At 40.4% G+C, this 26,699-nt stretch overlaps 2 protein-coding genes across 3 annotated transcripts in view; one reads left to right on the top strand and one right to left on the bottom strand.

Moving 5' to 3' along the window:
- gnpat (glyceronephosphate O-acyltransferase) lies at positions 1-26,444 on the bottom strand. Of its 2 annotated transcripts, XR_015848220.1 has the most exons (18): positions 26,260-26,444; positions 22,253-22,444; positions 21,082-21,258; positions 20,862-20,991; positions 19,232-19,359; positions 18,851-18,926; positions 18,622-18,773; positions 17,159-17,289; positions 15,720-15,946; positions 15,469-15,558; positions 14,277-14,429; positions 14,125-14,204; positions 13,915-14,055; positions 12,388-12,487; positions 12,224-12,308; positions 10,685-10,746; positions 10,498-10,624; positions 1-479 (listed from the first exon to the last, which is right to left on the bottom strand). XR_015848220.1 is itself a non-coding variant. In XM_088324550.1 (17 exons), exons 1-17 carry the CDS (start codon positions 26,281-26,283, stop codon positions 10,590-10,592), a joined length of 1,983 nt encoding a protein of 660 aa, XP_088180676.1. In that variant the 5' UTR covers positions 26,284-26,444; the 3' UTR covers positions 8,564-10,589. The 2 variants fall into 2 exon arrangements, 1 of the variants encoding a protein (XP_088180676.1); XM_088324550.1 differs by lacking the exon at positions 1-479 and having other exon boundaries at positions 8,564-10,624.
- The window catches only part of fsaf1 (40S small subunit processome assembly factor 1), a 4,701-nt gene continuing 4,307 nt past the window's right edge, over positions 26,306-26,699 (top strand). The window contains exon 1 of the mRNA XM_088324551.1: positions 26,306-26,636. Within this exon, the coding sequence (XP_088180677.1) occupies positions 26,570-26,636 (67 nt within the window). The 5' untranslated portion in view covers positions 26,306-26,569. The remainder of the gene's footprint in view (positions 26,637-26,699) is intronic.

Raw genomic sequence — 26,699 nt, forward strand, 5'->3', positions numbered from 1 at the left:
TGAATTTTTTTCTTTTAATAAATCATCAGAGCATCAGAACATGAAACGAATACAATTAAATTACCACACAATAAACATAAAATGAGTAGTAAATAATGTAAAAAAAAAAAGAAAACAAGGAAAAAAGGAAATATTACAAATATTAATCTACCTTATACAGGTGCGGCTTGTGTAAGTACAAAATCGGCTTTCCTCTTGAAATGTGGTGTGTGCGGCTTATAATCGGGTGCGCTCTATAGTCCGGAATTTACGGTACTTAAAACAAATAAGCCTTTATTTATCGGGACCTTGTAGCAACCCGCGAATGCAATTTCCCAGCTGCCCTGGCGGCGGGGGCGGCCTGCCTCAAATCCTTTGCGAGAAATCTGATGCTCTCGTCCGACGTTTTCAAGGCGATGCTGCTAACACGACGGAAATTGACAAAGGAAATTGTCATCAGTCGGTAGCATCGGGAAATAGGATGCGGAGGAAGTCGGATTCTAAAATAAGAAAAACAAATCAACACCGGGAATGTGTGAATGTGTGGCATTCCAGTTGGCGTGTAAATGAGATGATCGGCACAAGTTATAATTACTCTGCGCGAAAAAGGAAAAATTAAAAAAAAAGAAGAAAATGGGGCGAATCTAACGTAGTGGTTTGAAATGAAGGTGGCGGACAAGGTTTAAGACAGGGGTTTCAAACGGGCGGCCCGCGGGGCGGATCAGGCCCGCTAAGGGATTGAATCCGGCCTGCGAGAGGACGCTCAGAGAAGCAAGCTCTCTCTCTCTCTCTTCCTTTTCTCTCTTCCTCTCTCTCTGTATTTTCTTTCCCTTTCTTTCTCTCGCTCTCTTTCCTTTCTCTCTTTCTCCCTACCTTTTTCTCTCCATCTCTATTTCTCTCTCTTTCACTCTCTACGTCTTTTCTCTTTCTTTGTTCCTCTGTCTCTATCTCTCTCTGTGTCGTTTTACCTTATTTTGCTCTCTATCTCTCTCTCTCTTCCTTTTTCTCTTCTCTTTCTTTTTCTCCTTTCCCTTGCTTTTTTCCTTTCTCCCTCTCTCCTTCCCTTTTTCTCCCCACTCTCTCCCCCCCTTTTTCACTCTCTATTTTTCTCTTGGTCTGCATTTATATAGCGCTCGTCAAGTCACTGAACACCTCCCGAAGAGCTTTACAATGTGCTTCACGCTTACCCATTCACAAACACACTCACACACCGGTTGGCAGAAGCAGAACAGATGGTAGACCCAAACGCGTAATGTTTCACAACAAAATTGATTGGGGAAGCTGAGAACATAAAGAACATAGTTGTCTCACCAAGACGCCATGTGTTTTCCGAAGGCTTGAAAAAACTTGCTTCTTCTCAAAGCTAGTGATAGATTTTTTCTATTGTCTATACCAAGGGTCTCCAAAGTGGTGCCCCTTAAGGATATTTGAGGTGCCCGCCGACCTGTTCCGAAATACCTCGCCAGTGCTGGGTCATCGTGATTTTCAAGTACAGTGGAACCTCGGTTCTCAGCCATAATCCGTTCCATTTCTTTGTACGAAAACCGATTTGTATGATCACCGAAGCTGTTTTTTCCCATTAAAAGTAATGTAAAATTGTTTTAATCCGTTCCAACACCCTGAATGTTTATCTTGAATATTTAACGTAAAGCTAACCCAGGCTAATCGTACGTTCGCGTTAGCGTAATCTTCCGTACGAAAGATTACGCTAACATGAACGTGTAAAAATAAAAAGATAATAAAAAGTCATTTAGCACCCGGGTCTCCACAACAAGTGGTGAGCGGTTAAAGGATAAAGAAAAGAATTATGAATAGAATTTCTTACCTTTGTGGTGGTCAGCAGAAGGCGGAGGCAAGATCTGACACTCGCACACCTCCTTCATATTTTGCTATTATTTATTTCTTAAATGCAATAGTTGTACGCACTACTCCTCTTTTTTCACCTGTACCAACTTTGCTGCTTGCACCGACCTTCTCCCGAGGCATAATTAGGGGTCAAAACGCTCCCTTCACCGCTTTTGAAAAACGGAAACAGAAAAGGAGTGCGTGTTGCCGTGACAACAGTTCTTCACGAGGGGTGGGGGCAATCTACACTCGTACGCCGCTCAACGTACCGGCGTTCGAACTCCGATTTTTGGAACGAAAAGCGAAGCAAGAATTTCTCGAAATTTTTAGTCGAGAACCGATTTGTTCGAACTGAGAGGCGTTCGAATACCGAGGTTCCACTGTAAAACTATTTTTTTATTTTTGTGATTAAGTGCTATATAAGGGCAGCACGGCGGCGCAGTGGTTAGCGCTTGTGCGGCACAGTTCATGTCATGGGAACCTGTCATGGGTTCAAATCCAGCTCCAGACTTCCTGTGCGGAGTTTGTATGTTCTCCCCGTGCTTGCGTGGGTTTCCTCCGGGCACTCCGGTTTCCTCCCACGTTCCAAAAACATGCATTTCAGGTGAATTAGCCGGTCCAAATTGTCCCTAGGTGTGAATGCGAGTTGTCTGTCCCTGTGTGCCCTGCGATTGGCTGGCAACCAGTTCAGGGTGTCCTCTGCCCACTGCCCGGAGATGGCTGGGATGGGCTCCAAAAAGTTACGAGTGTAATTTTCTAAAACTTAAAAATCATATGGAAAGAAATCAACCTCATTTGAGGACAGGGAAATCTATTTCCGTTTCCTCTTTGTGGGTGATTTTGTCATTCCTTCTATGTATGGCAATTATCTTAATTTCCTTTCACAAGTCCAAATTGCTCCTATTAGAACATTAGCCTCCGTGACATATCTCCACCGTGATGGGCTTTCCATTTGTGCTTTTAACTTTTGTCAGCCTTTCCCAGAACATGAAATTTCAACTACCAGTTGGCTTTAGATTGCCTTCAACGCGTACACACATACTCCCAACACCTGCCAATATATCACAGCCTCCAGGTGTGAAGATTGATGGCATTAAATTGCTTCTATCCAGTATTTTTTTATCAGGATTTACAGGCCTTGCTGTACGCCGAGCTCTCCGGCACCGCTCCCATCCATAAATCATTCCTTTTCACCTTCCCGACACGCACACGCGCGCGGACGCGGCCGTAACAAGATGGATGATCCGCGGGCCGGGACCAAAAATAAATAAATAAATAAATAAATAAAATCTGCGATGGTGCGCACAAACACCGTGACACGCGTGTTCGTTTTGACTCTGTAATGGAAAATGTCAATCCGGATGCGAAGGGGGGGGGGGGGGGGGGTGTCTGGCCTGTTGCTCTCATTACGAGGAAATGTCACCTTATTTCCACGACGACGTTGCATGATTAATTCTGGGGCAAACGGGCGAGACGGACAGGGAGGCTAGAGGAGGAAAGCTGTCGGGCTTCTTCGGGAGGTTTGAAGGGATCTGTTTGTGCATGGTGGCCTGACTTGAACCCTTGTGGGTAATGTTCCCTGTCATTTTCCTTACGGGTCTGAGCGTTCACACAAAGTCGGTGAGCAACGCTTGAAACAACAGTGAGCAACGGCAATCCCAAGTGTGGCAACTAAGTCATTATCAAACATGTCCAAAACTTGACATCACGTTACATTGAGTTTCGGCAATGCAAAATTATTTGTCTCTTTTGAATGAATTGACTCATGTGCTATTGCAAAGGTTGTACGGCATACAAACATCGTTTGTTCTTACAATTCTTTCACAGGATATCCATTTCTTGTTTTTTCCTGGTATATTTTGTCGCATAATATTAACATTTTTGGGGGGTAAGATACAGAACTGTACTTAATCACATTTTTGAGTGGAAGTACAATGTTGGCAACAAGATTCACTTGATATCATTGGAAATTATTTGAATGCAACACAAACTTTTTCTTCTTTTTTTCCGTGTTTTTTTCCTACTTTTTTTTTTAATTAAAAAATCTCATTGTGTTTATTTTTTCCGAGCTGTTACTCTTTTCTTTTTGTTCTCTATTTACTTTTTTTCCTACATTTATATCTTTTCTGGCTTTTTTCTAAATTTTTCCTTCTTTTTTTCTCTTCCTTTTGTTTCTTTTTTTCTCAGCTTTTCACTACTTTTTTATTTTGGTATTTTTTTTCGTTTTTGTTCTATTCCCCCCTTCTTTTAAGTCATTTTGTGCATAGTTTTACATAATATTTGGTCATGTTGGGATTAAAGAAACAAAAACAACCTGAAGAGCCGTTTAGGACCCGAAAGTGGGTTTTTTAGTGAGCCTACTCCGAAGCATATGAAAAACCTACTCTTCTTGTCGGCTAAAAAATAGTCTGTGTAATATAGTGTAATAATCTGTGAAGCCCTTTGAGACTCTTCGTGATTTAGGGCTATACAAATAAAAATGACTTGACTTGACTTGAGCCGAGCCGAAGAAGCCGGTTCCCGACAAACTCTACTAACTTTACTCAACTTCGTTCCACTTTGACTTCAAAATATCGCATTTAGGACACAACGTCAGGGGAACCCGTGTATTTTTACCTTCATGCACTGTAACTTTGACTTAAGTCGCTTCTTAATTAGTAATTTTGAGCCCTCATTTTTGTGCGCCGGCTAGATTTTCTTGTGCGCTGAGTATGTGCGAGCAGTGCGCAATTGCACACGCGCGCAGCTTAGAGGGAACACTGCTTGTGGGTAACCCCTTCGGTTTCTTAAGTCTGTTGATAAGCAAAGAGGTCAGATATGTGACCACCTGTAGCCTCTGCAATTGTGCCGTCTTATAATATTGTGTATTTTATGTACCGTAAATTCCGGACTATAGAGCGCACCTGATTATAAGCCGCACCCACCACATTTTAAGAGGAAAACCGATTTTGTACATACACAAGCCGCACCTGTATATAAGCCGCATGCGCCCACATTTAAACATGTAACACAAACACAAAATTAACCCAAACCCGACTTCAAGTCCCGCGATTGAAACTAAATGTCCTTCATTAAAGTCCACAGTCCAAAAAGCACAGCCGGCAAAATGAACGGAAAATGATATCGGTACTTAAGGTTTGATGCAGACCTGCAGAGTCCGGGTCCCGTTGAAAGTAATCCAAGGAAAAAAGTGTATATTTCCAAAGGTAAGGCTGGGAAAAATATATCAGATGAACACTTTTACTCACGCAACTCCTTTATCTTTAACCAACTTTTTACCCTCTCTTTCCTTGTCTGTCCCTCACCTTTAGCGGTCCCCACTTAAATTCGGCACCCCGCGTTTGTTCCGCCCCTCATTTTTCGTTCATCCGCGCAAAACATATCAGAATAAGTGTCTAAAATAAATACAAATAAATACATTACAAAAACATACAGTTGCAAGTACATATTATACATGGGTTACACATATTTACAAAGAAAGACGGTACATAAATTGACCGCATCGCTGAATAAGCCGCAGGGTTGAAAGTTTGGGAAAAAAGTAGCGGCTTATAGTCCGGAATTTACGGTATGTTTCTATAGGTAAAAGCCTTTCTGGGGACAGACATTGAGAATTAGCCTTGGCTAAAATGTTATAGTATGTGACATGAGTTCGAATAAATGAAACTTAAAGTCGTGTCTTCACAATTTCACAAATAACTGAAATAAGTCATGCCAAATATTAGAATGCTTAAACTCTTGGGATTCAAGATATGATGACTTTCAAAATGTAATCATTACAATCAGTCTTAAAAAGGACACCCGAACACCAAATCACCCAGAAAACTTGTAAAATTCTACTTGAGAAACGATCATTCACAAATGTGGTCTGGTAACATTCACGAGATTCCAACCGTCTAAAATATTTATTCTGAAACACACGATAATGCTGGGGGAAAAAAATCCGCCAAAAAGCATTCCTGCATCATTTGAGGGGCCTTAATGTAATTCATCTCTTTTGCTCCATGACTCCCACTTATTAATAAACAGACTCGTCAGATTATTTCCCGTATGGCAGTTAGCCTCAGACCTTTTGATTGACACCACTCTCGGCCTATTTCAAGCCTTTTTTCCCCCACAGTCCTTTGAGTCAACCTAGAGGCCCTGTATTGAAAATAATACTTTGGCTTCAAAAATCTTTGGCAAATAGTGACAGATTTAAATGTTGATTAAAACATTGATTCGCCAATGAAATTCCCAACTTAAGACACGTTGGAGAAGACTCGAGGAATTTTGTCTCAAAGTTGAGGGATCTGGCTCGTTTCCTCTAGAGCTGTGATATCATTGAAGGAACACAATAGTTCCAAAATGGCAAATCCCATTAACACAACACGAGAGGCAGCTCCGAAATGATATTTTTGTTTTTTAAGACTATGACAAAATCTTGAGTAGTCAATATTACAAATACCGCATACCTTTACAATTCGTTAGTGTACAGTGGAACCTCGGTTTTCGAGCGCCTCTCAGTTCGAACAAATCGGAGTCCGACCAAAAATTCTGAGAAATTCTTGCTTCGCTGTTCGGTCAAAAAATCCGAGTTCGAACGCCGGTAATGCGTGAGTGCGTACGCTAGGGCGCGATGCTGAGCGGCGTACGGGTGTAGATCGCTCTTTTCGTGACCGACTGTTATCGCGTGCGGACGTGCTTCGTTTTGCTTTCGCTTTAAATATAGGTGTACCAAGTGTTTTACCCCCTAATTATGCCTCCGAAGAAAGTCCGTGCAAGCAGCAAAGTTTCTACAGGTGAAAAAAGAAAAGTAGTGCGTACAACTATTGCATTGGAGAATGAAATAATAGCAAAATATGAAAGAGGTGTGCGAGTGTCTGATCTTGCTAGGGAATACCCCACTGTCCGCCTGCGCCTTCTGCTGACCACCACAAAGGTAAGAAATCATATTCATAATTCTTTTCTTTATCTTTTTATTTTTTATTTTTACACGTTCATGTTAGCGTAATCTTTCGTACGGAAGATTACTATGACGCAAACGTACGATTAGCCTGGGTTAGCTTCATGTTTACGTTAAACATTCAGGGTGTTGGAACGGAGCCCAAGATTCAGGGTGTTGGAATTCAGCCCCCTTTCCAATGAACCGCTCACCACTTGTTGTGGAGACCCGGGTGCTAAACAACTTGTAAACGACCTGATTTTTTTATTTTTACACGTTCATGTTAGCGTAATCTTTCGTACGGAAGATTACGATAACGCGGACGTAGCTGCCTGCGTTAGCTTTATGTTTCCGTTAAACATTCAAGGTAAACATTCAGGGTGTTGGAACGGATTAAAACGATTTACATGATTTTTAATGGGAAAAATGATTTCGGTGATCGAACAAATCGGTTTTCGAACAGGGTTCTGGAACGGATTATGGTGGTTCCACTGTACTTCTCCTCCTTCGACATTATGAAGAAACAAATGCCTTTAAATCGGTTTCCTTTAAATTGCGTTGAATTAATTGTTATACTGTGCAAAGCTATTTAATTGTTACAGATGACACAAAGGAAACAGGTTAGTTCTGTGCCATATTAATTTCAATTTTGCTACCCAACCCTATCTTAAAGTGCATGATTGTAAGCCTTTAAGTGCATGGGACTTACGTAATAAAAGACTAAAAAAAGCAACGAGATCAAGTAGATCAGGGCTATGTACATCCTATATGTGTCAGAGGGAGAGAGCTTTGATACTCTGAAAAACACATGAATTCAAATTCCCTCAAAATTGCATTGAATTAATAATATAAAGTAATATTCATATATACTTATCACGGTTTCACTACCCCACGGATTTTTATCGTGCACTGTGTTCTCCATTCTTAATGGCTAAACAGTCGCTTTGCACATTTTATGCCTGTGCGTCAGTAACGTGGTGGTTCAAGTTGTGCACAACCTTTTTCAATTTCAAGTTGCTTTAAAAGCCAAAATGTCAACAAAACGCCCTGAACCCTCAAAGGCACAAAAAGGCTGAGGAAAATGCTTTCTATGGCCAACAAAGTTGGACTTCTTGACTAGCTAAGGGAATGTAAAAGCATGTTTTCATAACGTTGACATAAAAATATCATGCTATAAAAATGTAGTCCTAAAATCAATAGTGCAACACAGTATAGCAGCAAGTATATTTTTATACTGTAATCATATTTTGACGGTATAAAAAGCCTGTAAATAGGGTTTGTTCTTTGGTTTTAATGAATAATAGAGTATTTAACAAATACATAAAGGTTTCTACAGCGTGGATTTTGACTAAAGCAGGTCCTTTTTAGAACATAAACCTTGCCAAAAACGAAGGATTATTTCATTCATATTTTGTCTGAATTTCTGATTATAAAACTGTTACTGGTATCTGCCATCAGTGAGAGTTCCAATTCCTTAAAATGAGGCCAACATCAGCACCAATATTGGGAACTGAACTTACATTACACTACTACTAATTGCATTTTCCAAATGGCTTTAGCTTAGAAAAGAAATGTTCTAGGAAAATACAAATTTTTAGACATATAAATGAAGTAAACTTCCCTTAAATGACCTTCCAATGTCCACAATGTGAGTGTGCGTGTGAACTGTAAAAGCAAGCTAAAATTGAGACCAGTCTGCCCTCTACTGGTCACACATAATTTTCCAAACCCTCTTTTCAGGCTAAATTTGCATTGATTTTTATTACTTGTGCGCCTCATAACAGTTTCATTTCACACTGAACGCTCACCATTGCAAACATTTATTAAAAGGCTTTAATTTTGTTGATTTTTTAGCACGACAAAAAAAAATGGATTAGTAAAAAATACAAAAGTAGGATTTAAGAAAAGACTATTACTGCAAAGAGTCGAGAAAAAAGTTTTTCTTGTTGAGGTAATTGCACACATTTGACACGTGAAGTCGACATTAAAACGCTCTTGAAACCCAGAGGTGGGTAGTAACGGAGTACATTTACTTGAGTAAGTTTTGGGAAATTTTGTACTGCTAGGAGTATTTTAAAATCCTTATACTCGAGTACATTTGTGAAGAAAAAACGGTACTTTTAGTCCGCTACATTAGGCAACATTGAAGTTGTTACTTGGTTACTTAATAAACAGGGTTGGGTAGGGTTACTTTAACTTGATTACTTTCAATTACTTTTGGATTACTCCAATACCAAAGTTGCTCATAAAAGACAAAAGAACCTAAATATGAATAAAATTACTAAATTTTGTGCAGGCTTGGGGAGTAACGGAACACATGGAACGGCAAAAATGATGTTTGGATTGATTTTCATTTTGTTTCTGTCGCATTTTATGTTCGTTTTGCCGGAGATCAAAGAGATTAAAGCCAGGAGAGAAAGCTTACCACGTGTCTTGAGTCATCCTTTTATTCATATTTAGTTTCTTTTGTCTTTTATTAGCATATTTGGTATTGGAGTCATCCAAAAGTAATTGAAAGTAATCAAATTAAAGTAACCCTACCCAACCCTGTCTGTCTGTCTCCGCTAAGGCACATTTATTTCGACACAGAATTCTGCCAGACTCACCCATGTTTAACCAATCAAACGTAGCCGCCTCGTCACGTGACCCTTTTCAACTTCGGCGGGGGAAATGTGGTTTATGGATGAAACAGATTGAAAATGTTGCTTAGCAATACAGACTATGAAAACACAAAAGAGGAGCACCACCACTGGCCTCACATCATATGCACCTTCCCCTTGAAAAGGGTGCCAACCACCAGCTACAATATGTAATGTCTCCTTTGTTTGAGTTCATTGGCTAGCTTGTTATCCTGCTTGCAGAGCCTGTTGAAAATAAGTATTGGGGCTTTAAATAAGGTACTTGGTGTTATATGAGCTTCATTTATTTATTTGATCTATACTATTTTCATTGTATTGTGTATTAAAGCACTTGAGTTTACGTTGATTATTTTAATCTACTTATAAATTAATTTTTTGTTTTATGGATGGACTTTGATCATTTGATGATCTGATTGGTTGTTTAAAAAAACATTTACTCAGTGCTTTAGTGGTTTTTTTCACCAAGTACTTTTACTCAAGTAAGTATTTGGATGACTACTATTACTTCTACTTGAGTACAGACGCTGCCCTACTTATGAACTAAGTTGAATTTGTCCGAAAGTTGCTTCAGTGCTATATTTAAGGTTTATAGAAGTATGTTTAAGGCTTGTATAAGTAACCTGTATTGTTTTGTACTAAAAAAAAAATACATTTCAAAAAAGAATATGCTCTAGAAGGATAAAGTTGAGTTTAACTTACTTTTGGAAGATGCGCTTCAAGAAGTCCTCCTCCATGGTAAAAAGTGGCCGAAAAAAAGCGCTCCGACCATTTTCTCAACCGCATCAAGCTTTCTTATTCCATTGCCATTTTAGAAGAAACAGCTCGCCTCTTCTTTACACTTAACACCAACCGTATTGAATGGATGCACGAGATATTTGTAATGTGTAATGTCAAAAGTAGGGGAGCGTCTGTAACATTATTCTGAAGTAACAGTACTTTGACTTGAGTAACATTTTTGGCTTCTCTACCCACCTCTGTTGGAACTTTCTTGGCAATTGTCATGGTTGAATATATACAAGAGCGTAAACATGAATTATTTGATCATGGCTGCATCCTCTTTCTAAGGTACCATTTTTTTGTTCAGAAGTTGTTAGTTCAAAAAAAACTCACATACAAAAAGGTGAGCAAATCTCCCATTTCATGAGTTCAAGTCGTTTGTGGCACTCGAGTCAAAAAACCTCTTTCGATGAAAATTTCCAGCATCAGAGGCGGGCCATTGCAACGGGGAGTTTTCCTCCTGTGCACAAAGTGAGAGGTTAGCTTCGTTTTAGGCTTATTATAAGGCGATTCGACTTACCTAAAGTGTCTTCTAAAGACCTGAGTTTCACTTTGTTAACTACCAGGACACTCTGCTGTGCTCTAAACAAACACAGTAAAGAAGGTGAGATTCTGTTTTGTGACATTAAAATAGTCATTTTACAATTGCTTGCAAAAATAAAAAGGAAAAAATCATGACTGATTAATTTGGGATCGCAAAAGAAATCTGAGAAGTTAAAAGTAGTAGAGCTTAATAGCAATGTGTCCCTTCTACTCTATTTTCAGAGTTCCTACAGCTTAAGGCACAGGTGTCAAACAGGCGGCCCGCGAGCCAGATCAGGCCCACCAATGGTTTAAATCCGGCCCGCAAGACAACAGTGAGAGAAGCGCAAGAGGAAAATGAGCTGTAGTTTTAAATATTTCCACCGGATGTCACCCAAGCCAGTTAACACTTGCAAAACAATTGTGGTAGTATTTCTCCATTTCTCTCTGACTCACTTCTTTTTTATTTATTTCTCCGTCTTTTTCTTTCTCCTGTTCACTCTCTCTTTCTCTCTTTTCTATTTTCTCTATTTCTCTCTCACTTTCTTTTTCTCTGTCTTGCTCTCTTTCTATTTTCTCTCTAATTCACACTTTAATTCTCTTTCTTTCACACCCTCTTTCCTTCCCTTTTTCGACATCTCTCTCTCGCTCTCTCCCCTGCTGAATCTTTTTCTTTCTGTCGTTTCACTTCTCTTATTCTTTTTATCTTTCTCTTTTTTCACTTTCTTTTTCTCTCTATATTCATTTCCCCCTTCTCCATTCATTCTGCTCTCTCTTTTTCTCTCACTGTTATTTAGCTATTTCTCCCTTGTTCTTCCTATCTGTTTATCGCTCTCTCTTTCCCTCCTTCTCTTTCTCTGTCTTTTTCTCCCTCTCTCTTTCTCTTAAACTTACTAGTCCGGCCCCCGTGAGATTTTTTTGGGGCATTTGTGGCCCCCAGCTAAAACCAGTTTGACACCCCTAGCTTAAAGCAAGTTAAGTTTACATGTTGGACCATATAAAGTTTCCATCTGGAAAACAGTACTCTCTGAGGTGTTCGTCATGGAAAAAATAAAAAATAAAATGATGTTTGCAGTACATTAGGGATCCTCAATCAAAACAGATAACTACTAATTACAAGAACTCTTTTGCTACATTCATGCAGCATTTTTATCCTGATGCATAATGAAAAAACTGTTTTAGTACATCTTTTTAGTTCCATCCATTCATTATCTGCACCGCTTATCCTCAGTAGGGTTGCGGGGGTACTGGAGCCCACCCCAGTTATCTTCGGGCAGTGGGCACCCTGAACTGGTTGCCAGCCAGTCACATGGCACACAGGGACAGACACTCGCTCATTCACACCTAGGGACAATTTGGACCGGCCAATCAACCTGACATGCATGTCTTGGGAATGTGGGAGGAAACCGGAGTGCCCGGAGGAAACCCCCGCAAGCACGGGCAGAACATGTAAACTCCACACAGGAGGTTCGATCTTATGACGGTTACATATCGCTCTTAAGCTCGTGGTCCATTTAAGTATATAAAACAAGCGCACCTTCTCACAGCCCCCAGCCTGAGCAGAGCGGCCAGAGCGTTTTTGTGCAGGTCAGACGATAACACCTCCAAGTGAGACAGCGTACCTGCAATGAACACGGCTAAGCGTCATGCAACATACATGTCATGCTGCCTCATGGATGAAAACTACAAAAATGGACGCACCTGCCACCAAAAGTTTGATGATAAACTGGCGAATGGCGGGGATAAACGACTTCTGGGTCAGCGTGGGGTCAGCCTTCTCCAGAAAGAAACGACAAACAACCTGCACAAATGATGATGGTTTATCATGAGGAAAGATAAGAAAATACTTAATCAGTTACACGCGTTACAGTTTATTTTATGTTAAAACCGTGTCCGTTTCAAGTGAAACATTCTCATCTTTCGCCGTATAATTTGAATATAATTTCCACCTGTGTTTATTTGTGCAGTTAAATAAACAACATCAGTATACTACATGCAGACTTTAGTAAACATAGAGGAACATTTTAAAAGAAATTTGAAAACGTACAGTATTTTAGTTAGCTACGGGCTAGGACCGATACCAGGTGATGTAGCAGTGCTTTCACCAGCCGAGTTTAAAGTATAACTCTCGCAGCCGCATCAGCTGCCCTTGGTGCTGGTTTTACAATGTGGAGATAGAAATAGTCTAAAAAATTTTGGGGGGAATATTGTGTCATTTAATTCTAAAATATTTGGTCTGAATAAATGCTATTTGATGATTTTTTTTTTACATTTAAGTAATGTAATTTAAATTAAGGGGCAGCACGGCAACGCAGTGGTTAGCGCGTGTGCAACACAGTTCTGAGGTCATGAGATGGAACCTCCTGTGTGGAGTTTGCATGTTCTCCCCGTGCTTGCGTGGGTTTCCTTCAGGCACTCTGGTTTCCTCCCACATTCCAAAAACATGCATGTTAGGTTAATTGGCCGGTCCAAATTGTCCCTAGGTGTGAATGAGCGAGCCAATTGTCTGTCCCTGTCTGCCCTGCGTTTGGCTGGCAACCAGTTCAGGGTGTCCCCTGTCCACTGCCCGAAGATAGCTGGGATGGGCTCCAGCACCCCCGCGACCCTACTGAGGATAAGGTGCAGATAATAGATGGATGGAATTTAAATGAATGCTGTCAAAACAGAGCTGCCGAACATAGAAAATCACATTTAAGAATGTATAAAAGAGTCAACATTGTCAATACAAATCTAAGCATTGCTTTGTTTTATTTTTGTAGTTTAATAGAAAATACATATTGAAGTAGTAAACATCAGTTACTACATGAGCACTGTTTAAAGTTTGGAGTTATCGATTTCACACTGTTTTATGTCAAGAGTAATTTTCTATGAAATTCTTCATATTTCAATAAATTTAACCTCCTTAAGTTTTAGAAAAGTATATGTTAGTAAAAATGCCATGCAAATTTCTCAACCAACTATTACTTTTAAAAAAATCCACATTTATATTATAGTTCATTTATCTTTGCTTAGTATTCAAATCAATATTGTTTGCTGTTAAAATGAATAAAGTTTACGACCAGGTGGCCTTAAACAATACACAATGCCCCTTTGATTATTCTGTGGAGCAGTGCAAAATATAAGATATGTTAATTTTTCTATTTCATTATTTAGAATTACTAAGTAAACCTTTTGTAAAATCCATGTCTATGAAAGGTTGTAGCAATTTAAGAACCAAATGTGGCCCACCAGGTAGCCTTGCAGAAAAGGCTCCAGCACCCCTGTGAGGAAGTCCAGGGTCCTGTGCCCCCATTCCGTCACCACCACATCGAACTGTGTGACTTGGAGCGCTTGTGTCTTCTCCAGCAGGTAAGAGGCCTCCTCAAAATCCTATAACAAGAAAGAAAAAAAAAACCACTGAAATCCATATCATAAAATTTGTGTCCAGTGGGTGCTCACCTGCACTGCAGCTCCAGGACACAGGATGAACTCATTAGAAAAGACGTCCCTCAATAATGTGAAATGGTCAAAAACCTCCTCTGAGCATGTTTAAACAAGACAAAAAGTGTTTGAATGCAAATTGAAGTGGTCATTGGGTGATTTCCACTCACGTTTCCGTGCAGAAGAGACGGCGCGGATAGCAGTGGCGAGGAGCGCCGGTCGCAGGAACACGTGCAGGGCTTGGTTCCTGTAGGAAGCGCAAGAGAGCGCCAACACTGCCCGGTTCAGGAGCTCCTCTTCAGGGGAGGAACCCGGGTCAGCCGCTGCGGAGTGAGATCACGTTTTAACTACCGTGCCGTGAAAAAGTATTTGTCCCTGTCCTGATTTCTGTGGTTTTTTTTGGCATGATTATTACTAACAAAGGTTTCAGATTACACCAATTTTAGTAGCGCGCACAGAGATAACCCAAGGAAATACAAATTTGAGTGTTGAAATGTTGATTCCATTTATTAAGGCACAAAAAAATCAAAACCTATCTTCCCCTATTTGAAAAAGTAAGGTAATTGCCCCCTTTGGGCCACCTTGGCAGTGATAGCAGAAATCAAATGTTCACGATAATTGGTAATGGGACTTTCACAACGCTGTGGAAGAATTTGGGCCCACTCTTCTCTGCAATTTATTTTTCAAATTTGCCATAGTGGAGGGTTTTCTAGCATGAACTGCCCGTGGACACCACAGCATCTCAATTGGGTTTAACTCAGGACTTTGACTTGGGCACTCCAGATCCTTCATTCTGTTGTTTGAGCCATCCTGACGTGGACCTGCTGGTGTGTTTCGGATAATGCATGATCCAGGAGTGCTAGTTTGATGGCACGAAATAATGCCTGGACTTTTATCATTCCGTTAACCACAGCAGGTTTTCCTGGTCCTGAGGAAGTACAAGTATGATCGTACCAACATTTTTAACTACTTTTTATCCAGACATTTTGCAGGAAACACAGCAACTGCTTAACTCAGGAAAAAAACAGGAGGGTTTTTGTTCTGTTGGCGGATACATTTTGCTTATTTTAACAACACACACACACACACACTCATATATATGTACAAAAAAGAACAAAAAAGATTTTTGTTATTTCATCATCATGTACTGTATATGTGTGGCACTTGGCTCCCCAATTCAGTGATTTTTTTTATGTACCGACAATATCCTTTTAATTTGTCTTGCTTTGCACTGAAGGGAGAAGCCCTCTTAATTAGTTGCACTGTTACATAATGACAATAAAGGCCATTCATTCATTTCTTATTTTTTTAAACCAGAAGGGTAATATCTTAGTTTTCGGAGCACATTAGTCCCAAACAAACCTTGTAGATGAACTCTCCCCTCAGTAACCTTCACCAGGCCTCTGTGCAGGGCGAGGCTAGATGAAACCACCTCAGATGGTCGTGTGTAATCTGAAAAAACAAAACCGAGAAACTCATAACAAGTCCAAAAATTGTGCGCTTTTTATGCATTTTCTTCTCAACCTATGTTTGAAACCAAAACAAAAAAGGGCTGTGTGTGTGTGAGTGCAATAATGGGCTGATTGTTGACATAACAAAGAAACACTCTATACCGGGCCAGTGGAGGAAGGCTCCATACTGGCGGCTCAGATCCCGCAGCCACACAGCCCGTTTCGTCAGTCTATCCAGTGGCAGGCCCGTTTTTCCCTCCTGGAGCAGCAAAGTTGCCAGGAGGACCCAAGGCTGCAGCACCGAATTCTCCTCCTGAGCTCTCACAAGCCTATAGGCAGCGGCGTTCACAAAGCGAACAGTCTTCTCACTGGGCTTTGCAGGAATATGCCTAAGAAAAGAAGACATTATTTCTAAGTTTTACAAAAGCTGAGAAAGTTAAGTGTTGCTTTGGTGCAATATAGAAGAATACTGGTGGTAAAACCTCGATTGAAATCACTGACATTTTCTAATTGTGGTGAATATTGCTATGCAGGCATTTTGTGGCAAATCTAATTAAATCAAAAAGGTCTAGGAGGCAGAATTGTAGATACTAATAAGTAGTGAAATGTAGGTTGAGAGAAAAAAAATGTAGTCCTGTGGCAGATTTCTCTCTCTACATTTTACTTATCTTAAAATGTGGGGTGCAATATTTGAAAACTTAAGGCTGCAATCATGACTTTTAGCCAAAAGATGGCAGCAGAGTAATAGAAAATAAATAGGGAGTCAGCCATGCAAGGCGCCTACCTGCTTGTTGGAGGCATTAGGGATCCAGTGTCTTGCCCAAGGACACTTCGACATATAACACAGGGGAGCCGGAAATCAAACCTGCGACCTCTTGATCCCAAGACGAGCGCTCTACCTCCTGAGCTAATGCCGCCCTATCTGTTATCAAACAGGTGCACAGAACTCCTTTCATCTAACCCATACAACCCAAGGACAGGAGCATAAGCTTCCCAAGCCAAAGGAACCTTGTCTCTACAATTTGGAGGCAGCTTGTAAGTTTCTCAAGACTCCTATCTATTTTCAAACAAACTGCTGTGATGTATCATTTATTATACTCACATGCCGTCTAGTGAGGAACATTATACACTGCATTTAAATATGTGATTCCTGTCTAAACCAATCAGAATGTGCTTACGTGCATGTGTTTTATTCTTTCCTCTAATCAGAAATCTATGAGAAATGAGAAAGAGGCTCACGCTTCAATCCATGGGATTGTTTCATAGCAATCCAAGAACACAATTTTGCCTTGTTTCAGTGTGCTCGCTTTTCTTTAATGTAATTCAAAAGTCTCTTATTTCATCCGGACATTGTTTTGAACCCGACTATAACTTATTGTGTTGTAAAGCTGTTTTTGTGGAAAAATGTTGTTGTCTCCTTTTGTGAATAAGTGGTTGATATTAATTTTTTGTGCTGTGCCCAAATAAAAACCCAAAACAAACAAGGTGCAGGTAAGAGGGTTCAAACGAATAACAAGAGTGTCAACGTGGGTTTGCATCTTTCAGGAAAAGACTGGTGAGCCACCAGAAACTCTAAACACAGATTATTACTGGTTTGTTACCTCGGCGTCAAATTAAATTGACAGCGGTCCACTTGATTGTGGGCCAAACTCCGGACCGACACGGGCTGACCAAAGTAAACATGGATGCTACCATAGTCCTCACGTAGGATTTTTCTAGCTTTGAAAAGACCCTGGCAAAGAAAAAGGAATGAGAAACTCAGTCACTATAGAATACAGATACCTTAAATTCCAGACTATAGAGCGCACGGAATTAAAAGCCGCATGCTCAAATTTAAAAAATAAACTCAATTTTGTCTTTGTACTTCCTGCTTACTTTTGGCAAAGCTGTTTAGGGCGGAACACATTAAGTAGGAGGAATGGTGGCCAGGGGGGTGCTGGAAAACAATGTCATGCTTGTCTATGCATTTGTTTTGTTTTTATTTGTTAACGTATAAGAATGGTGAACATATGAAGAGGCCTGCTTCAATTGGGTCCAAACGCAAACTTTAACCCGAAGAAAGATGAAAAACAAAGAGTTTATTCGAACGTGACTAAGAAATGCACATATTGCACGCGCGTCATGAACAAGCGGACAGGCTGCGCCGTTTTCAGATGCATTGCTTTTCAGTTCTGCCCCGAGTTGTTTGCGTCACGTGTTTTAAAATCATGTGATCATTCAAATTGGAGATTACAAAGACGAGCACATATTTACAACCGCGCTGAAAGAAATGAAAATGGCGATTACAAAGAAGAGCACATATTTACTACTGCAACAAAAGAAAACAAGAAAGATCGCTGTGTCGCATAAAATGTGAGCCCTAGATTTCTAAACGACAGTGCCAGGGCTACAATAATGTGAACAACAGTGACAGATTGCAAAACAGATGTGTCTCAATGTGTTGTTGCAGCGATAATGGACCAAATTGCAACCAGTTCAGGGTGTCCCCTGCCCAATTCCCGAGGAGAGCTGGGATGGGCTCCAGCACCCCCGTGACCCAACTGAGCATAAGGACTGCAGATAATGGATGGATGGATGACCAAATTGCGTTAGCTTGTTATCGTTCCTCGAGCAGTAAAGGAAACTCCAGCGACGTGACATTGATTTCAATGATAAGGAAAGAGAAGTGTAGCGTGTTTGATAGGTAACTTCCACTGCTGTTCATTTTAGATGAATAAATTCCAGACTTAATTGCAGGGGGACAAGTTGGAATTTCGTCAGTATGTTGCACAATTTGAATTAAATACTGTCGAACCTCCCGTTTTGCTCCTGTAATGCATTATATGAATAATTTTGGCAAAAACATGGAATATTTTTTCTCTGAGAATGAAAAAAAAAACAGTAAGCAGCACCGTATTTAAAACCGCAGTGTTTAAAATGTAGGAATTGACGGTAAATAAAATCCAGATCCCACTAACACTGAACAATGTCTCAAATTTGCCTCTGAAAGGCAATACAATGTTGCAAACATCTTCCTGGTCCCCTTAATTTTTTAACTACCCGTCTGTTATCCATCTAAACTCACCAACGTGGACTCTTTGGGCTTGGGAACGCCAAGAAGCTCCCGCGCATAGAGCGCCTCTTCCAAGATCCTTTCGTAGCCGATACTGACGGGCACCAGGCTCACATCGAACACCTCGCCGTGGAGAAACGGCTCCATTACAATGTTCAGCAGACCTAAAACACGGCACCGGGTACATATAAAAAGGCATGGGGACTTGGGGCTCATTATCCTGATCCTTTGGTAGTCTTACCCAACTTTGGTGTTAAAGATTTCGCTGTTCGACTTCGTGTGCCCTCAAGGAAAAACTCCACGGGAGCGTATCCATTCTGAAAAAAGGAGTTTACATTAGTGAAAAACGTTTGATTCTGAATTTTGTTAATGAATTTTCTCATATTTAATGTGGTTTAAGGCCTTTTTTTCACTTCCTGCTCCCTTTTTGAGTGTCTACTGAACTATAAACTTACCGGTAAATACAGTACATTTTCATACTTAGTATAATTTTAAAGGTTAAGATGACGCTCTAATAAAGAAAAATAAGCATGTAGGAAATATCTCTATAAAATTTCATATGAAAAAAGAAAATGAAATCCAGAATTTGTGTTGTTCTAATAATCCTTATACTGTTCCTCACCTTGACAATGGTCTTGACGTACTCTGAAAAGATGGCCCAGTACAGTTTGTCGCCCCCGAATGAGCGTCGGATAAAAAAGGCCCCGGACATCCGCAACATCTCGCCCACAATTTTCATCCCCATAAAGTCTGGAGGTAGGAAAAACAAACAGAGAGTTGGTTGTGCTAATTACAATTAGAATTAGAATTGTCTTTATGATCATTGATAACCACAAGAATTAAGGTTTTGGAATGGTTTAGAAATGGTCTTCCCAAAGTCCTGACTTAAACCCCATTGAGAACTTGTGGAAAAATGCTGAAGAAACAAGTACATGTCAGGAAGCCATCAAATTGAACTGGACTGCACCAATTCTGTCAAGAGGAGTGGTCAAAAATTCAACCAGAAGCTTTCCTGAAGCTTGTGAACCAAAAGCCCCTAATTGAAGTGAAAATGGCTAGGGAAAATCGCTCTATCAGTGAAAAATCCGAGTTATAGAAATAACTGGAAACTCAAGAGAGCCATGACATGACATTATGTTCCTCCCAAGTGTATGTAAACTTTTGACCACAACCGAGAATAGTGCAATGAAAAATAGCGCAATGAAGAGTAGTGCAATTCCATTTAGCAACAGGAACATTCCCAAAAACTCATATTGTTGGGATATGATATAATGAAATTGTGTGTTTAATTGCTGTTAAAAATGTCGGAAAAAAATGTTAAAACGTCACGAAATTGTGAATATGCTTAATTGCTGTTGAGATTGTCGAGAAAAATTGTTCAAACCTCACATTGTTTATTTGCTAAAATCCAAAAAAAACAATGTTAAATAAGTCGATAAAAACTCATGTTGTTGGGATATGATATAATTAAATTGTGTGTTTAATTGCTGTTAAAAATGTGGAAAAAAATGTTAAAACGTCATATTGTCAGATATAACAAAATTGTGAATAACGAAATAGTGAATATGCTTAATTGCTGTTAAGATTGTCGGTTCAAACCTCACATTGTTTATTTGCTGTTAATAGTGTCAATAAAATTGTTCAAACCAAAAAAAAAAAAAAAGCTCACCAAATACCATGAATACCCATTTTTTTCTAAACAATACTCATTTTTCAATACAACAGGCAAGATATGAAATGAAAATGAAATTAATTATATATATATATATATATATATATACGTATATATATATCCATCCATCCATCCATCCATCCATCCATCAGCGCTACCGCTTATCCTCAGTAGGGTCGCGGGGGTGCTGGAGCACATCCCAGCTATCTTCGGGCAGTGGGCAGGGGACACCCTGAACTGGTTGCCAGCCAGTCGCAGGGACACAAAGACAGACAACTCACTTGCTCATTCACACCTAGGGACAATTTGGACCGTGGGAGAACATGCAAACTCCACACAGGAGGTTCGATCTCATGACCTCATAACTGTGCCGCACATGCGCTAACCACTGCGCCGCCGTGCTGCCCGGCAAGATTTAAATATTTCACAGTTTAGTAGGCTTGTTTAGGGCGGTGATGGCCCAAGTATGTTGCCTATTTCTTAAAACAAATATAAATAAAATAAATGTAATCAATATAACTAGAGATTTTTTTAATTGTAAAAAGAACATATTCCCTCCAAGTATTTCATGACACCATACCCATTCCAGCAGCTATGACAGGCAGGGCGAGATCATATGTGTACAGGATGTAGGACATGAGCAGAAAGTCCATGTAGCTACGATGGCTCGGGAGGAGGACCACCGGGTGCTCCTGGATGGCCTGCTGGAGCTAACCATACAGCGAGATGCGGGCTTCGTTAGCATATAATTCACGAGTTTACCTCATTTTGAGAAACAATACATTGATATAAGATCTCACTCTTTGGATGCCGTCCTCATTAACGTAGACACCTCGGAACAACGTCTTGAACACCTTGCTGAGTGTGAAAGCGAAAAATCGGATGGTGCTGAGCTGCAAGCGGTGGGCCATCTCGTCCAAAATGCCAGAAGCCTCCGCTTGGACATCGTCCGGTGGTTTGCCCGTCTCCAATGCAACCTTGGTGAATTTTTTTTTTTTTTAAATACAATTTTTAGTTACACATACACACAATTAAGGAGATACAGTGGAACCTCAGTTCTCGACCATAATCCGTTCCAGAACCCAGTTCGAAATCCAATTTGTTCGATCACCGAAATAATTTTCCCCATTGAAAATAATGTACATCGTTTTAATCCGTTCCAACACCCTGATTGTTTACCTTGAATGTTTAACGTAAACATAAAGCTAACCCAGGCTAATAGTGCGTCCGCGTTATCGTAATCTTCAGTACGAAAGATTACGCTAACATGAACGTGTAAAAACAAAAAAAATCAGGTCACCCGGGTCTCCACAACAAGTGGTGAGCGGTTCATTGGAAAGGGGGCTGCGTCCCAACACCCTGAATGTTTACCTTGAATGTTTAACATAAACATGAAGCTAACCCAGGCTAATCGTACGTTCGCGTTATCGTAATCTTCCGTACGAAAGATTACGCTACGTGTAAAAATAAAAAAAAAAGGATAAAGAAAAGAATTATGCATAGGATTTCTTACCTTTGTGGTGGTCAGCAGAAGGCGCAGGTGGACAGTGGGGAGAGGATATGACACTCGCACACCTCCTTCATATTTTGCCATTATTTATTTCCTAAATGCAATAGTTGTAAGCACTACTTTGCTTTTTTACCTGTAGCAACTTTGCTGCTTGCACTGTCTTTCTTCGGCGGCATAATTAGGGGCTAAAACACTTGGTACACCTTATTAAAAGCGAAAGCAAAACGAAGCACGTCCGCACGCGATAACAGTCGGTCACGAAAAGAGCTCAGCGAGCGATCTACACCCGTACGCCGCTCAGCATCGCATCCTAGCGTACGCACTCACCGTTACCAGCGTTCGAACTCCGTTTTTTTGACCGAACAGCGAAGCAAGAATTTCTCTAAATTTTGAGTCGGACTCCGATTTGTTCGAACTGAGAGGCGTTCGAAAACCGAGGTTCCATTGTATTTAATATATACCTGTCGGATGACATAACGAACAGGGTCCGAGTGCAGCGTAGTGTTCTTGAGTGTGTCAGGCGTACACGGCGTCAAACATTTGTAGAGGACGGGGGTGTAGCACTTGACAGCATATCGGAGGTCGCTGGAGTGGCGGCGTTCCTCAAGGATGTCTTCAAAGTCATCTCGCTTTTTGAGCATCGGATCTTGACGCTGGATTAAAAGGATGCAGGAAGTAGACGTCCATTGAAAATAGAAACATAATACAAAGACTTCCTATATTAAGTGCAGATTTTGACTTTTTGAATTCTTCAAGCTTGGTAGTCGGTATGTTCTCAGATGAGTCTGTAAAGTGGTTTATTTTATATGACAGAGAAATGACATGCAGTGAGTTTTGTGTGTGGGAGTCAGATTTACAGATAAATACACCCGCTCCCAGGTTCACTTATTAAAAGTCTTTTTAGCGTCCTTGGGCCTTCAGTTCTAAATATTATAAATACATCACTCTCCTCAGGTGTAGTTCCAGCAGCTTTTAAGTCCGCCGTTATTAAACCCACACTGAAACGACCCAACCTTGATCCAGAAATATTAAGTAATTACAGACCTGTGTCAAACCTACCTTTCCTCTCTAAAGTACTCGAAAGAGTAGTGGCACAGCAGCTGAATGCTTTCATATCGGAGAATAACCTTTTTGAATCCATGCAATCAGGATTCAGGGCTAACCACTCTACTGAGACAGCTCTGATCAAGGTAACAAATGATCTCCTAATGTCAATGGATTCTGGCGCTTCATCACTTTTGCTGCTGCTGGATCTTAGTGCTGCTTTTGACACAGTGCGCCACAATATCCTACTAGAACGGTTGGAAAAATGGATTGGTCTCTCAGGAGCCGTCCTCTCGTGGTTCAAATCCTACCTCTCAGATAGGACGCACTGTGTTAAATATGGTGAAACGACATCTGAGCCCTTTAATGTTACCTGCGGTGTTCCGCAGGGTTCAGTGCTCGGCCCCCTACTTTTCAACATTTACATGCTTCCATTAGGTGATATTATTCGCAAGTACAATATCAGCTTCCACTGCTACGCAGACGACACTCAACTATATCTTCCGTTGGAGGAATCTTCCACACTAAACTGTGGAAATTTGGAGGCCTGTCTCACTGAGATAAAAGAGTGGATGTCACTCAATTTCTTGCGTCTTAACTCTAAAAAGACCGAAATGTTAGTCATTGGTCCTTCTAAATGCCGGGACTTATTCTCAAAAACTGCTGTGAACATTGACAAATGTCACATCACACAGAGTGACTCAGTTAAAAATTTAGGTGTCATATTTGACCCTGATCTATCCTTTGAGATGCATGTAAAGCAAATTACTAGAACTGCCTTCTTCCATCTTCGCAACATTGCTAAAATCCGTTCAATACTGTCTCAGTCTGATGCGGAAACAATAATTCATGCATTTGTTACCTCCCGTCTCGATTATTGCAATGCACTACTCTCCGGTCTCCCGAAGTCCAGAATCAAGTCTCTTCAGCTAGTACAAAATGCCGCAGCGAGGCTTTTAACTAGGACAAAAAAGTACGATCACATAACACCGATTTTGGCTAACTTGCATTGGCTCCCAGTTAGCCAAAGATGTGACTTCAAAGTTCTCTTAGTATTGTACAAAATCATACATGGACTTGCTCCCTCTTATCTTTCAGATCTGATCTGCCACTATGTCCCGGTCCGAAGCCTACGATCTGAGAGTGCCGGTCTTCTGGTGATCCCGAGAGCAAAGAAGTCTTCTGCTGGTTCGAGAGCGTTCTCCATCCGGGCACCGGTGCTGTGGAATGCTCTTCCCCCTGAGATTCGATCTGCAACCTCAGTGGAAATGTTTAAATCTAAACTTAAAACTCACTTCTACTCCATTGCATACGAATAACCTACTCCTCTTGTCGGTTGAAAATAGTTTGTGTAATATAGTGTAACAATCTGTGAAGCCCTTTGAGACTCTTCGTGATTTAGGGCTATACAAATAAAAATGACTTGACTTGACTTGACATTTTATTCATCATTTGATTACCAGAGAAAGAAAGCATCATATCAACTTCTATCTATCTACTCTGGTCATATCCCTCAAGAGGGGTGACTGACAGCAAGACAAACACATATAAAACAAAGAAAATAAAAAAGGGGAAAAGTAGCAAAAAACACACACAAAATGTTTTGGACCATGGCCAACCCAAATGCCCAAACACCCAAACAAGTTAAGCACCTCGGCACCCAAGTCGGTCATGCTTTCGTCCCTCCGGATAAAACGGGACACAAGAAAGCGGCCGTGTCACTCGGGTCAGCTTTCACTGGTTTACCCCTGCCGCATCATACAGGTGCCCTGCCCATCCTTTAGAACGCGTCTAAACATCCCACTATCCTTTTACAACACCTCTCGACTCATTCCTATCACCAACAAGAGCTTTAGCTTCCACTATATTTAGACCTCTTTCCTGCAGTGCACTCATAACACCATCCATCCACGTCAATCGTTCCTCTTGGTCTCCTTCCGTCTACTTCTGCTCTGTAGATCTTCTTCAAAATTCGCTCCTCATCCATCCTATCCATGTGTCCAAACCAGAGTACTCTCCTATCCACACGCTTGCTCAGTTCCACTACTACTCCAGTTCTGTCTCTCACAATTTCATTTCTATCCAATCTTGTCACTCCTAACATGCTACTCAAACACTTCATCTCAAAAACATTTAATTTCCTTCTCAAATCTGCGTTTTGTGAAAGGATACAATTCAATCAAATCTTATCATAACAATTTAAGCATAGAAAAACACATCATCTTAACTTAACATCTTAACTTATAAATGGAGTCCATGCGCTCTTTCTTTTGAATAGAAGTATCAATAAAATAGATAACTAATTGTCCATTAGGAGAAAAAGTCAATGCAGTAAAGGATATTACTGCATGTCTTTACTTGCTTGAGGCAAGAGGATCAAGTGCATCACACTGCATCTGAAGATGCTCAGCACAGTAAAAGAAAATCATATTCTATAATGTCATTAATGACAACGTAGGGTACATTGTTAGACATGGCACTCCAGGATACGTTACATACTGATTGTGATGCAGAAAAAGAATGAATGGATTGATTAATATAATGCTAAAATTCAGCAATTATGAACAAGAAAATACCAATATTGTGAAGTTTAATTAAAAAGAATTTCAAACTGAATAAAAATAACCACTTAATCTACGTTCAATTTTATATTTCCATGATAACAGGTGAGGCACAATATCACCTGCCTCCCCTGACTGCGCGTCACCGAAAATTACAAACCTGGACATGTCAAATTGTAAAGCAAAATGAAGGTAAAATTCGATCAACGTTAATAGAAAGAACAAAGACAAAACTATTACATTTCAAAACATATCTAGAATAGAGACATTGTAAATGTATACATTAATTCCAATATATGATGAAGCGGGGCAGTACGGCGGCGCAATGGTTAGCGCGTGTGCGGCACAGTTCTGAGGTCATGAGATCGAAACTCCTGTGTGGAGTTTGCATGTTCTCCCCGTGCTTACGTGGGTTTGCTCCGGGCACTCCGGTTTCCTCCCACATTCCAAAATCATGCGTGTTAGGTTAATTGGCCGGTCCAAATTGTCCCTAGGTGTGAATGAGTGGGTGAATTGTCTGTCCCTGTGTGCCCTGCAACTGTCCCCTGCCCACTGCCTGAAGATAGCTGGGATGTGCTCCATCACCCCCGCGACCCTACTGAAGATAAACAGTGTAGATAATGGGTGGATGGATATAATGAAGCCCATAACGCTGTACTGTACATTTTTATATTTATACAATTGTAGAGTAGCATTTTGAAAAAGTAAGTAATTTTATATGTTTGGTGTAATATGAATTGTGCATTAATATGAATATTGCAAGTACACGTCGTCTTTCTGTTGACTTCTAAATAGAGAAGCAAGTCAAATGTCAAATGCCACACATAGCTTAGCCTCCACACTATTCGAAGACGTTTACATACCGAGTAACCCGATTTGCTTGCCATCCTTCCTCACGCCAGGAGCTACGCCGCATCCAGCGAAGATTTTATTGTTGTTATAGGAGCCAGTCAGTTAATAAATCACAAAAGTGATATCAGCTTCCAGAGAAACTTCACATGGGCGTTAGCAGCCATTTCCGGCATTTTGGCAATCAACGACGGAAGCCGATAAGCACCCTACCGCACATTTTCTCAACCACGCGTGATGCTCTTTTGTGTTTATCTTCTATGGCAGGATTATAATATTATTAGTTTTAAAATAAATTTAATATAGTGGTTGCATAAATTAGAAATGGAGCCTGATGTGGTTGACAATGTTGACGTCCTGGAAAAGATTTTGGATACGTTATACGATTTTGGTAAGTTTAGCTAGGTAGCTAGCTTTTTGGCTAACTTGTTTACACTCACTCGACTGCTTTATA

The sequence above is a fragment of the Urocampus carinirostris genome, chromosome 20, assembly GCF_059441175.1.
Source record: "Urocampus carinirostris isolate Australia breed hairy pipefish chromosome 20, RoL_Ucar_1.0, whole genome shotgun sequence".
Lineage (NCBI taxonomy): Eukaryota > Metazoa > Chordata > Actinopteri > Syngnathiformes > Syngnathidae > Urocampus > Urocampus carinirostris.

Bases quoted from the DNA above. Each gene is read 5' to 3' on its own strand.
- gnpat (XM_088324550.1), bottom strand. From the start codon at position 26,283: ATGGCAAGCAAATCGGGTTACTCG. The intron at 14,056-14,124 runs GTGAGCACCCAC...TTCTTGTTATAG, and splicing joins GTCCTGGAGCTGCAGTGCAG to GATTTTGAGGAGGCCTCTTA. The intron at 10,625-10,684 runs GTAAGTCGAATC...CTTTGTGCACAG, and splicing joins GTCTTTAGAAGACACTTTAG to GAGGAAAACTCCCCGTTGCA.